The sequence below is a fragment of the Mytilus californianus genome, unplaced genomic scaffold (genome assembly GCF_021869535.1).
Source record: "Mytilus californianus isolate M0D057914Y unplaced genomic scaffold, xbMytCali1.0.p SCAF_3, whole genome shotgun sequence".
Classification (NCBI taxonomy): Eukaryota; Metazoa; Mollusca; class Bivalvia; order Mytilida; family Mytilidae; genus Mytilus; species Mytilus californianus.
Window position 1 is genome coordinate 73,072,237 of NW_026262679.1, and position 16,112 is coordinate 73,088,348.

General features: G+C 31.8%; 1 protein-coding gene across 1 annotated transcript; it reads right to left on the minus strand.

Annotated features, from left to right (window-relative positions):
• Positions 1-2,471: 2,471 nt before the first annotated feature.
• LOC127735045 (peptidyl-prolyl cis-trans isomerase 5-like) lies at positions 2,472-9,256 on the minus strand. The gene is made up of 5 exons (XM_052245144.1): positions 9,076-9,256; positions 7,097-7,213; positions 6,071-6,176; positions 5,108-5,292; positions 2,472-4,027 (listed from the first exon to the last, which is right to left on the minus strand). The coding sequence occupies exons 1-5, from the start codon at positions 9,157-9,159 to the stop codon at positions 3,893-3,895; spliced, it is 627 nt and encodes a 208-aa protein (XP_052101104.1). The 5' UTR covers positions 9,160-9,256; the 3' UTR covers positions 2,472-3,892.
• Positions 9,257-16,112: the final 6,856 nt, after the last annotated feature.

Here is a 16,112-nt window from a genome sequence, read left to right on the forward strand (position 1 = left end):
CGTGATTGTTCTTATCAAATTATCACAGTACCACCCAGTAATCAAATAAAGGACCATTTACACAATAAGACATCACTCTTATTGATACCTACTAAAGGAGTACTCTGCAAGCCCATCTAATGGTGTGTGGTTATAAATCTGCTCGGTCAAGGGCTGCACTGCTTCATAACAAGGACTTCAGAAGTTCAAAGAATTAAGGTTAAACTCCTCTAATTCCAGCCTAATCAAATTCTACGAATGTATTCACTCACTTAAGTAATTCTACTTCCTATTAAATCATTAATGCTTTCACTGGCATAAGTAATTCTACCCCTTTCCAATGTCAATTTTAAAACTATTACTGTAATACATAACACTTTTTTCTGGTTTTATTGTGTTGATGGATTACTGTCATTTTGAAGTGTACTCTGCATTTCCTTTGGTTAATCATTTGTATCAAGACTTGATGAAAAACTAACATCCGACTAATCCAAGCAAAGTCTTTAGTTTTAAACAGACATTATTTTGACAACACAAAAAAAATATGTGGAAATGGTTGTACAAGAAGTAAAGTTACTATAAAATATAAAAAAAATAACAGTAAAATCTAAATTAAACTAGAACTGTGGAAGATCTCATCTGCCCCATAATACTATTAGTATATTTAAATCAATAAATTAAAGTCAAAAGCTTAACCCACATGTTGCAGGTTTACTCGACTCGAATCTTAATTGACTAGGGTTGTTAATTTTCCTGTCAAAGGTAGTTTTTTCTCTCCAGCTTCCTGAACCAAAAAAAAACTGACTGCCAGGAAATAGACAAGAGTGCTGAAAGAGGTGTTAAAACACCCATCATTAATCAATCAATAAATTAAATTATCTCCCCTTTAACATGTTGGATCAAGATTATATTCCAACATGAGATAGGTGCTATATATGGAGCAAGATCTTCTTACCTTTCAGGATCACCTGAGATCACACCTAGTTTTATGTGGGGTTTGTGTTTCTCTGTCTTTAGTTTTTAAAGTTGTGTTTGTGATCTGTTGATTTTTTTTCCAAGGCGTTGTCAGTTTGTCTTTGACTTTATGAGTTTGAATATGCTGCCTCTCCTAGATGCACATCCTTTAGGTTTTGTACTACAACTCAATACCATCAAGCATTTCAGGAGTTTCACTTTAAAGTTCTTACCATGTATTAAGTAAACTCAATTATCTCCCCTTTAACTGGTAGGACAGGGATAATATTCATTTATGTGCATCCTAAAGAAGAGTGATACAACTGTGTAAAATTTCATTAATATTGATCCTGCTGTTTAGGCAGAGTAACAATTACAAAACACTTTTACAGCATATTGCAACACTGAAGTAAGTAAATTCGATTATCTCCCTTTATGAATATAATGAGATGTATGATAGCAACAGTGAGCAAAACCCATGCCATTAGTAAGCTAAATTATTTCTCACTTGGCATTTTTGCATGAAATCTATCAAATGCAAAAAGAATATGTCCTATAGTTTCCAGCAAAAATGCCAACCAATGCACATGCGAAAAAATGCAAAAAATATGTACAAATAATTATTAAAGGGCAATAATTCCTATAAGGAATCACCTGATGATTCCTGCCATCTTAACTTATTTGTAGATCTTATTCTGTTGAGCAAATTTGTGTTGATATAGTTTCTCTATATCTACTAAAGTTTCCACAAAAACAATAAAATAAATGTCTGATATATTAACCTTTTGACACAGAGATATGTCTCGCTTGTCTGCATAAAATTCAGAAAGACAATCTGATGGATATTAACATTGCTAATTAATTCAAGTTGCTGCACCATCAAACTGAGCTGTACGGAAACTTTATTGAAACTATAATCGTCAATTGTAAGTAGTTCCTATCAAAAGAATTGAAGGAGAATCTTAACATTGAAAATTGCTAATTAAAATCAAAGTCACTGGACCATGACCTAGAATGGCCTCAAAGAAGTTGTTAAACAAATATGTACGATAGTTAAGCAACTTCAAACAAAATATCATTGATCTATCACAAGTAGTTCCTATCAAACTAACTTAAGCAGAAAACTTAACATAGAAAATTGCTAATTAATTCAAAGTCACTGGACCATGACCTAGGGGACAGGGCCTCAAAATAGTCCTCAAACTGATTTGTACAGATCGTAATGCAACTTCATACAAAATAACATTGATCTATCACAGGTAGTTCCTATCAAATTAACTTAAGCAGAAAACTTAACAATTGTCTATGCCATCGCCGGAAAAGCAATCCCTATGTCTTGCTTCCATCGCAGGAGAGACAAAAACACAACCTTTGTACTAGATACTCTAATGATCATTCAAGCTGTTTTGTTGAAATTAATTTAGAGGAGATGTTTGAAAATGTTTATGACTGACATCTGGAGACGACAGATGCCAAGTGATTGCAAAACCTCACTTAGCCTTCTGAATAGGCTTTCAATTGAAATAAACAGACCAAAACCTTTTTTTCATGTTTTAATGTAAAAAGATTGTATTATAATCTGAAAATTTTATGTTAAATGCTAATATATTTTTTATGACAAATTCTACATACATTTGTCTGTCCAAATATTTTTTTTTACAAATATGTTACATCCTTCAACCTGAGAACAACAAAGTTTATGATTCAAATTTTGAAGAAAAATATTATTACAAATTTGAGAAAAAAAAAATAAACAATTATTCAATCTTAAATATCAATTAAAAGATTTTATATTCTTTATACAGCTTAACTTGCTATCCTGAACTGATGTGAAAAAAAATTATTATATTTGGACTTTAAAAACACGTCCATTAGTTCTTCCACTTATATACAGAAATGAAAAATGATATGATAACCCAAAATATATATATTTTGTTTTTAAACAAAACATTTACAACACTCAAAAAAACAAAATGCAGTTAATAATAAAAGTAAAATAATAATTAGACTGCATTGATATAAAAATTATATTTGGACTATTTTTGTCTAAAATTAGCACTAATTATTGCCAAAACAAGAGAATCTAAAATCCTTATAACAGGATGATAAAGATTCATCTACACATCAGATCGAATTGGTCACTTCAAAATCTAAACGATTGTGGGTAATATCATTGCCTTATACCTAGGTTTCTTTATTTGCTTCATTTTAGGACATGAATAACTTCACCCAAAATTCATTAGATTCTGAAATAGTGAATTTACTTTTTATTATTAATAATCTGTGAGAGTGAATAATTTAAAATGACCGAAATAAATATGAACTAAAGAAATAGTCACAGCCACTCATAATATAATTTCTAGTTCTTCGTAAAATTTAACCGCACATCAGTCATTAAATTCCACTCAATATGATCTTTCTATTAATACATACATGCAGTAACAATCAGAATTTAACAAACTTACACAATTCACTTTTATAATCCGATAATTCAGAGAAACAGTGTTTCGTACAAAGAAACTAAAATCAAACAATACATTCACTCTATTCTATAGTTAGTGCACATAAGTTAATCAAAGAAAATCAAGCTCTTATATATATATTCTGCTCACTAAAATGACTGGACTACAATTTGTACAGGGCTACTGATGCATCAAATTAACATATAATTGCAGATTACTGGAAGATTTTCATTTTGGTACGTGGTGTACAATAATTAAATAGCTCTGAAAATTTAGCCCTACTTACTGCATCTATAACTTAATATTTTGATTTATCTAGTATGTTTGTGCAATAAAAATATACTAGATAATAATAATTAGGAAATAACTTGAACAAATTCTTATATTGAAAAACAGGTCCTTTTCCTTTCAGATGACAAGATCTTTCATAGAGAATTACATAGAGGACCCAAAGAACTAGTAATTATATAAGGTGTGGTCTAATGTGGAGTATCTGCTTATTCTTCAGATGCCTTTTTTTCTACAGCAAAAGGTTCATCTACAGGTAGAGATCCACATTCAGCTATAACAACATCTTTTTTAGGTTTGTCTCCAGCTGCTGTTGGATTACTTTCTATTTTTCTTACTACACTCTGTAAAAACAAACAGAAATAGCATGTCACATTAATATACACTTGAATATCAGTAGTTTGTAAAGAAATTATTCAATAACTGTTAACAAAAGGTATTTCTTGTCTCAGTGTTACCTAATCATAAACTATAAAAAAAACATTAATCAATATCAATTGGTGGTTACCAACTTTAAAAAAATGACATGATTCTTCAATGTTTTCTAAATAAATAAAAGCAAGATCATCCTATTTTCAACAACCAGTTAAGATATTATGGCCATTAATTTTTGTATTTGATATATAAGTGTTTGATTTACATGACCAAAATCATTGTATTCCCTTTCTGTTTTCATTATTAATATTCAAATTGCATAGAGAGACTTAGGAAATATAAGTCATCAAGAAGTTCCTCATAAAGTTCAATTCTCGAATCATAACTACTTCAATTTTAGTCGGAATGTTGCATATACCATCTATGGAATTTTTTCTATAGTATTATTAGTTTAATCTATAAAATTTGTCATATAAAAACATCACTAAGGATTGCAAAATAGAAATAAATAGACATTCTGTTCAAAACCTAAATAAACAGTATAAAACATTATAAATGTACTTGATCATAATTCATATATAGTTAGTTCAATAATTTTCATTAAACTGAACCAATTGACAGCCTATTTCATTCAAGAAGTGAAGAAATAAAAATATAAAAGCATAAAATCCATCCTTGAGCTATATGACAACAACGGTACATGATCGTATCAGTTGAGTCTCAATCAAAATGATTATGGTAGGTTGTACAGTATGAAATTATTCTAGCCTGTAGGACCCATCTAAAATCCTTAAAATATAAGATTTCACGCATGATGACTTCAAAATTGCAACCTTACTTTTGCCATTTCCATATTGTTTTTTTTTTGTGTGTATCAAATATATATGCAGAAAAGTTTTTTTATGCAACACAAAAACAGTGGTCCCTACATTTACATTTATTTTTAACTGAAAGAGGCTAAACCAGATTGTAAAATTTACAACAAGAGAAAAACCAAAATAAACCAACGACTTTATAAAGAAATCCTGAATGATACTATAAACTCTTACCATTCCTTCTATAACTTTTCCAAAAACAACATGTCTACCATCTAACCATTCGGTCTTTTTTGTTGTTAAAAAGAACTGTGATCCATTAGTGTCTTTACCAGCGTTAGCCATGGATAACCATCCAGATCCATAATGCTTCAGCTTGAAGTTCTCATCAGCAAATTTTTCTCCGTAAATGCTTCTTCCTTTAAAAAGACAGAGAAAAAAAATTGAAAATCAATATATTCATTATTTAAATAACTCAACAAAATTATTTTGTTGCAGACCTTGCTATGTATCAGTCTGTTAATTCTAATATCTGATATAAATCCTAATGATTGAAGTCCTCTGAAGTGAATCCATGGAGCATACACATAATGCTATCAAAATTTAATATGGGAATCTTTAGTTTTACAAAAACCTATACCATCTCAATTTTCACAGTAATGCATAATTCTGATATAATACATACGGTATACTTCAATATTCTTTTTTAATATAAGAATTCATTTTTTTAAGATCTTTTTGATTTCCATTGTGGAAAATTAAATCTTTTACAGAAAGGAATCAATGAACACCAGTATGTCAAATTTTGCATTTCTTTGTCATGGTTTTTGGACTTTGGATATTTTTTTACAATTTGTTCTCATGCTGTGCTGTTACAACACTGGCCCAGGTTTGGGATATGGTTGAGCGCTTTCAATAATGTTTAACCCTGCTACATTCTTTATGTGCCTGTCCCAAGTCAGGAGCCTGTAATTCAGCGTTGTTGGTTGCAGTCTGACATGGGTTTTTAGTTTCACATTTTGTAATGTGGTGTCTTTTTAGCTACTAGATGGTATGGGTTTTGCTCATTGTTAAAGGACATATAGTGACTATAGTTGCTTATATGCACATCATGTGAACCCAGGTGGACAGTAGTCTCACATCTCTTCATTTTTATATACCATGATAAAGATAGTTCTGCCTCTACATAATACCAACCTCCAGTTCCATCGCCTCTAGTAAAGTCACCTCCTTGAATCATAAAATCTTTAATAACACGGTGAAATTTACTTCCTTTGTATGTCAACTTTTTACCATCTCTCTCCTAAAATAACATGAATAATATGAACAACATTTCTTTATTATCTCTACAATAAAAGAGTTACCACAATCTGTCCTCTTTTCCTCGAACGTGACATACCAAATAAAAACTTATCACCTGGTTTGTACTTTCATGAGCAACACAACAGGTGCCACATATGGAGCAGAATCTTCCCTTCCCTTCCGGTACATCTGAGATAACCCCCCGTTTTTGGCGGTCTTTGTGTTGCTCAGTCTTTTTTTTTCTATATTGTGTATTGCATACTGTTGTTTGTCATTTGGTTGTTTTTCATTTTTTCCCATGGCATTGTCAGTTCGTTTTAAACTTGTGAGTTTGACTATCTCTTTGGTATCTTTTGACTCTCTTCGAGATACAGCAAATACATATAGCCATGGAGCAACAGATAACAGCTTTATATAATGTACAGGACACAGTGGCAATAGGTACTAAAGTTTCCCTTGTATACCCAATGGAAAGTGAAGTAATATAAGGACATCTTTAGTGGCAATTAAAAAGGTACCTACTTTTCACTAGTGATATAACTTTTTACTCTTTTCATACCCTGAATTTTTCATGTATGTTCCTTAAATTTTAACAAAATATATGTATATCTATTTTCTGTGTAAAAACACATGCTTTAATTTGTCACTATTGTATTAGGGTCAACAACTCTTATTTCTTCTTCATCCAAAATAATCATCATATTACACTAAAGAAATAGTGCCAAACTCTTTATCAATATCACCTTTAATCTTTAAAAGCATAGATATTCATGAAATTTCTTACAATTTCCCAAAACAAGAATAAATGTTTGCTGACTATCAATTTTTCTAAAGAATAGTATGAGCATCTCTAACTATCTTTAGTGAGAAAAACATAATAAATTATGCCAATGAACAATTAATGTGCCTTTTCATCCATACCTCAGTTCCCTCTGCTAATGTTTTAAAATTCTTCACAGTTTTAGGGACAGTCTTTCCAAATAAACCAATTACAATTCTGCCAGCTTTTTCTCCTCCAATTTCTATATCAAAATAGACCTGTCAAAAACAAAATTATGTTAATGATACATTGTAAACATGAACCTCAGGTAGATAAAACTATAGGCTCTAAAGAGCAGGTGTCATTCACCTAAGTCTATGGGCATCGTCTACAATGGACACTTTCCAATATTGTTGACTAGAAAAGAATTCATAACAAACATCTCTTTTTGTTGATCTTGTAATGTTGATCATTTTTTCTGCTTAGATTCTGTCTATCTTTAGCTTTTGCCCAAAAAACAAAAAAGGGTAAAAAATTGTCATTTAAGGGCATCACTCCCAAGATTCTACCAACAATTTCCCCAAAATTTGACATACTTGTAGTTTTTGTCTTGCTGATGATTTTTGCTTTTAAAGTGCGGCTGCCAATATATCTCTTATAGTTTTCAAGATAATCATGGTAATAAATTAAAAATGGTTGTCCTTCAACGAGCAGGAACTCTACTATTTAAGAGCCAACTGACAATTTTGACCATTGGAGTGATTTGTAGATCTTGTATTGCTGATCATTTTTGCTTATTTAAGTTTTAACTATCTATTATAGTATTTAAGATATTAGGTGAAAATCATTATTCAAGGGAAATAACTCCAGTAAGGAGTCAACTGACAATATCGGACATATTGATTTATTTGTAGATCTTGTTCTTGCTAATCATTTTTGCCAGTTTAAGTGTCTTTCTGTGACAGTTTTCAAGATAAACGGTAAAAACATTTAAAATGGATAAAAATCGTAATTAACAAGTAATAACTCCAATAAGGAGTCTTCAGAAAATTTCAGCCATGTTGACATATTCGTAGATCTGGTCTTGCTGATCAATTTTGACAGGCCTGGTTAGCTAAAAACAAATGTTAGAGAACTGTGTCAAGTCATTTTTAAAATAAATATGACCACAGACATTTTTCAAGCTTAACCACAAGACCACCAGCCCAGGACTGTAAAATTGCTTTAGGGCTTGTAAAATTCTTCTCTACAAGCCAACAGAATCCAACTAAAATTTTCGTAAAATTGAGCTTGGGGCTTGTGGATTCAAAAGTTTATCATAAGACTACACAGATATATACATCCTGTAGGTAATTTAATGTAGATTTACGACAAAACAAGTCTCAGTCAGAGACAACCGTGGAACAGGTTGGGAAAACCCCTCGAATGAGGTATATCCCTTAATTGAGGGACTGTCCCTCAGACAAGGGGTTATTTTGCTGTTGCAGAATAGAAAAAAGAATAACTTAGCCTTTTTAACTGAAAAGGGGGAAAATTCATTATATTTGGAACTTTTCTAAAAGAGGGGACGGATCGGTCGGGTCCTCTTACATGTATTTTCAAAAATAAAGAAGATTGAAGTCCATGAATATTCCAAAATTCATGGACATCATGAGTCATGTTTTGTCAATATAATCTGAGACTATTATAACACATGTGTTACAGTAGTCTCAGATATAATACTCAAGATGATTTTAAAAAAAAATTTTTTTTATCACTTCAAGTGACTTGAATTCTACCCTCATACATGTCATAAAAGGGATAGTCATTACATTTTGGGGTTATCTCTCATTTGAGGGGTTGTTCCCAACCTGTGGAATCGAAATATAGCGAAAAATCGACAACAAGTGTCATTTCTAAAAAATGTCAGGTTGTTACCTTGGCTTGTGTTATCATAAGTTATAACTAAGATGTACAAAAAATGTACATGTATATGTAATTTTTTTCAGAGACAAAGTGCCTTTACCGTAGTACGTGATACCTATAATAATAAAAGATGCTTTTATTTTAATCAATACTACCACTGATGACAAATAAAAGTTAAACTGAACAAATACACCTTCCCCTTTTTCTTTCTTTGTTTACAACTCGGTGAACTTACTTTGTCAGTAACTTTTGGTCCTTTAGCAGCACCAAATACATATGACGGGACAACAAAAATCATTAGAAAACACCCCAAAATCATTGCTGCTATGATTTTCTTCCTTCGTAGCAGTATACGTGTGCAGTCGTTCGTTAAGAAATTCAGCTTGCCGGTTCGTAACACGGTACAAATGAGGTGGATTGATTTGATTGGTTTTGATAAATTTATCAAGTGTTTAGTTGCGGGAAAATTTGAACATGGTTTTCGTTGACGTCCGCGTTCCACGTGCAGAGTTCATTTATTTTGTTACAATTGGACGGCAAATTACATCAATCCGGAGTAACTCGAGTGACCCAATTGAAAACAGCTTCTTAGATAAGATAATTTTCACGTTTCAGAGTTACCGTTTTTTTTTGTAAACGTGTCGCTTTCATGTCGATTCGGCCCCAGTCGATCCGGCCTATATTTAATGTCGATTCGGCCCCATTAAAAATATAAAGTATAGAATTATATATATTTGACTAATTTTTCATAAATATTAATGAATTTTATGAATAATAACAGAGACATATACTACAATTGCATTTGTCTCTGAAAAAATATCTATATACCTTCAAAATGTGTTACATGAAGGTATATAGTTTAAAAAGTTCAGAACTTCACATATATAGTCGATATTTGCGCTCAATTATATGAACAATAAAATTCACACGGGCACTTGTTTTTTTTTGTGTGCATATGATGCCATAATAATGGGCGATTTAACAAAAGCAGCAGAGCTGATGAGATGGGATCACCGTGCTTGTTTTCGAGAAAATTGGGGATCTTTGCACTTTTGTAAAAACAGTTAAGCAAAGTTATGAAAATTTTGGAGTAGATAATCTTCATCATTGATAAATTGACGAGATTGGAATCATTTTGAAGCTGTGATAATTGAAAATAAGGGAGGGAATCCATACAATAATGACTAGATAGTTATTCAAGCCATGTTTAATATTACGGATAAGATGCCCAATATGGGATATTTTTTTACCTTAAAATGTGAAAATCAAGAGGTTCTTATAATGTCAATTATTTTTCTACATGAACTGCCTTTTGTCATGCTTTCTCCAGATATCAAATAAACTTTGAAATATTTGTCACCGTGCTGATTCGAGATAAATCGCGATTAATCCTATTATTGCATCACCCTAGGTAACCTCAACTTTAGCGCGAAAATGCCCGACGTCCCTGGCTGACAATTTTGACGTCTCCCGCCAGTTATCCCTGCAAGGTTATCGGCGACATTATTCAGGTGTATATTTATTGCTTATAAAGAGCTACCTTAAAATAATAATATTGTTTTCGGAAATAAGAATATGTGTATCATTAATACCTCTCTTTTTATTCTGTTCATGTTTTAAGTGAGAATCATTTCAGGTATATTTATTGTGGACTGTTGATTTCTTTGTGGCTTAATTTAAAGACTTTTCACATTTATTTATAAAATCAATAATTTTGATCTTTTTTTTTATATATTTTGATCTAGAATAATGATTGAATTTAGTGTCTGGAAGACGGGACATGTTACCTAGACTTCCCCCATGAATTTGATTTTGGATCCTTTTTATTCATCTTTAAACTTTCCAGCATATACCGAAATTATGATTGTAAAGCAAGTCACTCAGTAAACTGAGCATGATAATTTATTAATAGGTTTAAAAACCTATTTAAAAAGTCCATCAGTGTGTAATATGGAAAACTGGCCCTTACCTCTTTGTACTATCATATTTGCATACTTTGTCCTCGTAATAACCTGCAGTGTTTCATGGGTTTTTGTTGTTGATAAGGTTTCGGTTAAAATCATAATACTTTCCTTATAGCGTAGTTTTGTTAGTTTAAAAAAACTATATACACTTTTAAGAGTTGTATACTATTATCGTTAATAATGGCGGCATACAAAAATGTACTTCTTTTTTTTTTCATACAAGGGTTTACAACAATTAAAACTGAATTTTTGCGCTATCCGAACTGTGGATATGAGACTTGAAGATCATGGACACAAATCGATATCGAATTTGCTTGCAACTAAAATGTTCTGTAAAACTATTTTCTGTGTGTGTGCTTTCAGACTAACAGGTTGTCCGAAAATCTGTTCAAATCAAAAAGCAGTGATGAATAAACATAAAAATAATAATTGGCATGCATTATGGTAATACCAAAGGGGTCAGTCGTCTTGGGATTACTCACTGTACGATATTTAATTGACTTCATTGTTGAAGACCTCACAGAAGCTTCAAGATGAGAAACTGAAATATGTGTTCAATTCTTTATGATTTCATAAGACTTTTATCCCGTATATATATATTACAAAATGTTAGCTTCAAATGCAATAATATTAATGGTGTAGGTGATGACGTGTGTGAGAAACATAAATTAGAGAATCGTTTATATTAAATATCGTTCAAGCGGGGTTTTTTTTATTACGGAAAATTACACACATGACGTCCCACCCAAAGTGAAGTTTTGGGGAAATTTGAACGCTTAACGTCGCGCAAAGAGTAAACTCCCTTGAACTAGTGACTGTGGTTATGTTTATTTGGGCCCGTTTTATCGAAATTTATTCATCAGTTATTTTTCTTCGTTTTGATTTTGATGGTTGGTTATTGTTGTTACGTCGAACGCAGTTAAAACAGAACATATTGGTTCCAACAAACTGATTTTGCATCAAAATTTAATAAGAGCACCCCCCCCCCCCCCCACCTGAATGCGCTCATCTGGAAGAAATATATGCCATTTTGGTAAATATGTTTTTCCTATAATGCAATCAGTTATGCTTGCTTATTTGAAGATCTTTAGTGGCATTTTTATATAGGTCTTGCAATTATGATAATTTTCACTGTTTACAGTTTTTACCTTTCTAGTAAAATAAAAAAAAAGTCAATTAATGGCAATAAATTCTATAGCTAGTGTGACACATCGGCCATGTTGACTTCCTTGCAGATCTTATTTTGTTGATCTTTTTTGCTTTTATAATTTTTTTCTTTAACTCCTATAGAGTTGACAATAATGCAAATAATGAAAAACACATCATTCAGGGAAAATAACTTCTACAAGGAGTTGACACTTTCGGCAATGATGACTGATTTGTAGATTTTATTATGCTGAACAGTTTTGCTTTTTTGCTGTTTCTCATTAGCTATTACAGTTTTTTTTAAACTGCAAAAATGTAAAAAAAAAAATCATCTTCCAAGGGCAATAACTTATAGACTCACTTGTGATTCGAAATATAGAAAAGCAAAACAAGTGTCTGACAGCGTTGTTTAGCTAAGCATACAATCACTTGTAATTCAAAGTATATGAAAGCAGGGACAGTCTAGCCTATAGAAAGTCCCTGATGAAAGCGAGAAATAAGAGCATACTTGATAGCGTTGTCCTACTTTCCATGCATTCATTTTTTTAGCATTATCGGAAAACAAGACTGAGGTATATTTGACAGCGTTGTCTAGCTCCGCATACACTCACTTGTAATTTGGAATTTAGGAAAGCAAGAAATAGGCACATGTCGAACCTAGCTGGGAGAAAATGTTCTATTAAACAATATCTACCAAGTATTAAACAACGAGTGATTGATCAGTGCACGCAGGATCAATCATCAAAAATTTACAATTTATCCAAGAATTTGTATAGTAATATAGTTAGAACCCCCTCTATTTTTTGACGATCAATGCATTTGAATGGGGACATATAGTTGGAACCCCCCCCCTTTTATCCTGGGTTGGGACACCCCCCCGCCCCTTTTTTTAAATGGCTGGATCCGCCCCTGAGTTCTTATGTTGATGTTCAAAGGAACAAATTAGAAAGGTCATCTCTGTGTAAAATAAGATTGAGTGCACACAATCTTGCTATAGAAAAAGGGCGACATTTAGGTTGACCCACCAATGAACGAGTTTGAAATGTATGTAAATCGGGTGAGGACACGTAGAAGGTGAAAATCACTTTTTACTGAATTTTGAAAAATATTCTAACTACAGAATAAACTTTAAAACTATTATATTAAATATACTTCCTACAAGTTATAGTGAGAATCAGGTAAATATGAAATGTTGCATTAATAGCAATTCTTTAAAAGTCCTGAAAGTGACTGTTCTTATATACGTAAATGTCTGGATTATAGAAATGAGATTTTATCTTCTTAATTATAACATATTATTTCATTATGCTGTATAATATGCTGTTGTATTTGTATTTGTATTTGTATTATCATGCACATAAAACAAATTACTTGTCTTCACATATGACTATCGGTGATTTTCTTTAGCCTTCGATACGGGTAAAAGGTTTTATTCCAAATAATTATTTACATTTTATAACTTTGATCAAAAACTTAAGTTGTAACTCCTTCAGTCAACATTAAACCCTAGATGATTTTGCTTATTATGTCTTTCCACCTTTCCATGGAAAGACATTTTGTTCTGACTGGAACTATTATAGTATAATAGTCCCAGGTTCTGATTATTTAGTTTTTTTCGACACTTTTGTTTCTGAAATGCTGCTTTTGTTTCGCTACATGTTGGTAAGATATTCGGTATATGATATTGAACATTTATTGCGTTTTTGAACTCGCCGTTTTTTACCGAACAATTTTTCATATTGGAATTATCTCCTGGAATATTATTTGTTTTGTTATCGCTTCTCCTGAGAAAGCTTAAAAATTATTGATCAAATAATCTTTTCCAAAATCTCGTCACTTCCTTTATGATCATCTGTTAATTTTGACGGAAGCGGTCAATTCCATGTAATGAGAGTTATTTCCCTTTTTGTGTTTGACATAAGTTGTATGTTGGGGTCACTCATTAGTCATAGAGACTAAGAGGCTTTTTGATATGAGGTCAACGGTCAATAAGTAGGAAATTGGTGTCGAGGCCATAAGGTTTTCGGCAAATTGTAATATGAAACACGACGCTACGCCAATACATTATGATCGAAGCGCACTTGTGACTTTTCATATGAATTTCTTTCCTTGAAACAGAAAAGCGAAAGATACAAAAGAAACATTCAAATTCATAAGTCAAAAATAAACTGACAATGCCATGGCAAAAAAAAGAAAAAGAAAAAAAGAACAATAGACAAACAACAGTATCATGACAAATATATTGAATATCCCAAATAAGCTGTTTGGTGGGATTACTTCTTGACCATACTTATTATGGACCTGGGGTCACTTGATATGAGATCCTTGACATTTGACCATGAAATTTAGGTCAAGATCAAAGTTTAATTTGACTTACTAGCTTTTGATCTTGCTATAACTTTATATTGATACATAAAGTATAATGTCTATTGCATTAGGATGGACGACATACGACTTTGTAAAGAGTCATCTGAAATTGACCTTGTGTAAACCGGCAGTTGTAGTTTTTGCACTAATTTCATGTAAAAGTAAAGGAAACCAAAACCTTTCAGAATCAGCCTGAATCAACCTATTATATGAACCGAAAGTACCATTTTGTAAACTGGAAGGAGCAAATTATCTTCATTATTTAAGACAAAATATGTAGAAACCATAGGTACTTGGGAACAGGACAATTTTTTTTGGACCTCCCCCTTTTTTCAAAAAAAAAAATCCGTTATTTTTCGTTTTCTATTAATTTCAATTATTTTCGCGTTTTTCTGTATTATAAGAACATAGATATACTACAAATAACTTGTATTTGCTATTTACTATCAATTTCAAGTTTACTATCCACAGCGGTCACTGATATATAAACTCATCATAGATACCAGGATTGAAATATTTTGTATTTGCGCCAGACGCGCGTTTCGTCGACAAAAGACTCATCAGTGACGCTCGAATAAAAAAAAAGTTAAAAAGGCCAAATAAAGTACGAAGTTGAAGAGCATTGAGAGTGACCGCTGTGGATAGTAAACTTGGAAAAAATTGTCCTGTCCCCAAGTACCTATGGTGAAACTCTGAAAGTGATATTGTATTTTCATTTATTCTTACTTTTTCTTTTGTTTTCAACATATACTGTTTAATTATTAAGACAAATTTTAGTGACACCGTCGTATAAAAGGCTGTAGAAAATGCTTCTATTCTATAATATATGAGCTTCATGTGTTGTTGATTTTTGCGTGTTTATTTTTCTTAATTCATAATATAGTAGTCTCAGATTTATAATATGACCGTAACTGTGGGTTTGTGAGACTCCAAAAGTGATATTGTATTTTTTTTTAACATTTACTGTTCAATTATTCAGTTTCGGAGTTTACTACTAATCTTCAATAGACCAGCGCGAGTGTATAGCATGATTTTTTAAGGCTTGTTGAAATTGATTGCGTGCATTGCGTGGTCAGTTACGTACAGGTGTTTTGATTGATTTACTGATGTACAACTCAGGTAGAAAAGTCTATTTGATTAAGTTCCATGGACTGACACAAAGATGAAGTGTGCAATGCTTGCTTATCATAATTCTATGGATATTAAAAAGAAGCTTAGAATCGGGTGAGTTTTTTTTTCTTTAATAGTGCATGTTTGTAATGGAGAAATAATTGAACTTGAGAGACTACCTTAGAAATACATCATGTACACATGGGTTACACATACATAATTGATTTATCTAAAGGATATATTCATAAGAATATATTGATGATACTTATTTGAGAACCTTCCTAAGTATATAAGTTTCCTGTAAATAGTAATGCACAGGACTAAAAGTATGTGTGTATCCGGAAAGAAGGTGTTTCAATGAAAGGTCTATGACTACTTGTTTTCCTGTTTTCTTTGCGCATCATAATTTGAATAGACCAAAAGAAAGTGTTTTAACATCGTCTGTGATTTTACAATGTTCACAAAGGAGTAGGCCCGGTAAGGCCCCTTTTTGGCCCTAGAATATAGCATTTTAAAAATTTGTTAAAAATGTAAACTTTTAGCTATTTTTTTGGAAAGAAGAATAATTGTGTTTAACAAATATGGGCTGTTTTTAACAAAACAATACACATGCATCAGGTACTAGCATCATTAATTCATGCAAAATTACTGAAATCTTCACAATTTTAGCATTTGTGCTTATTTC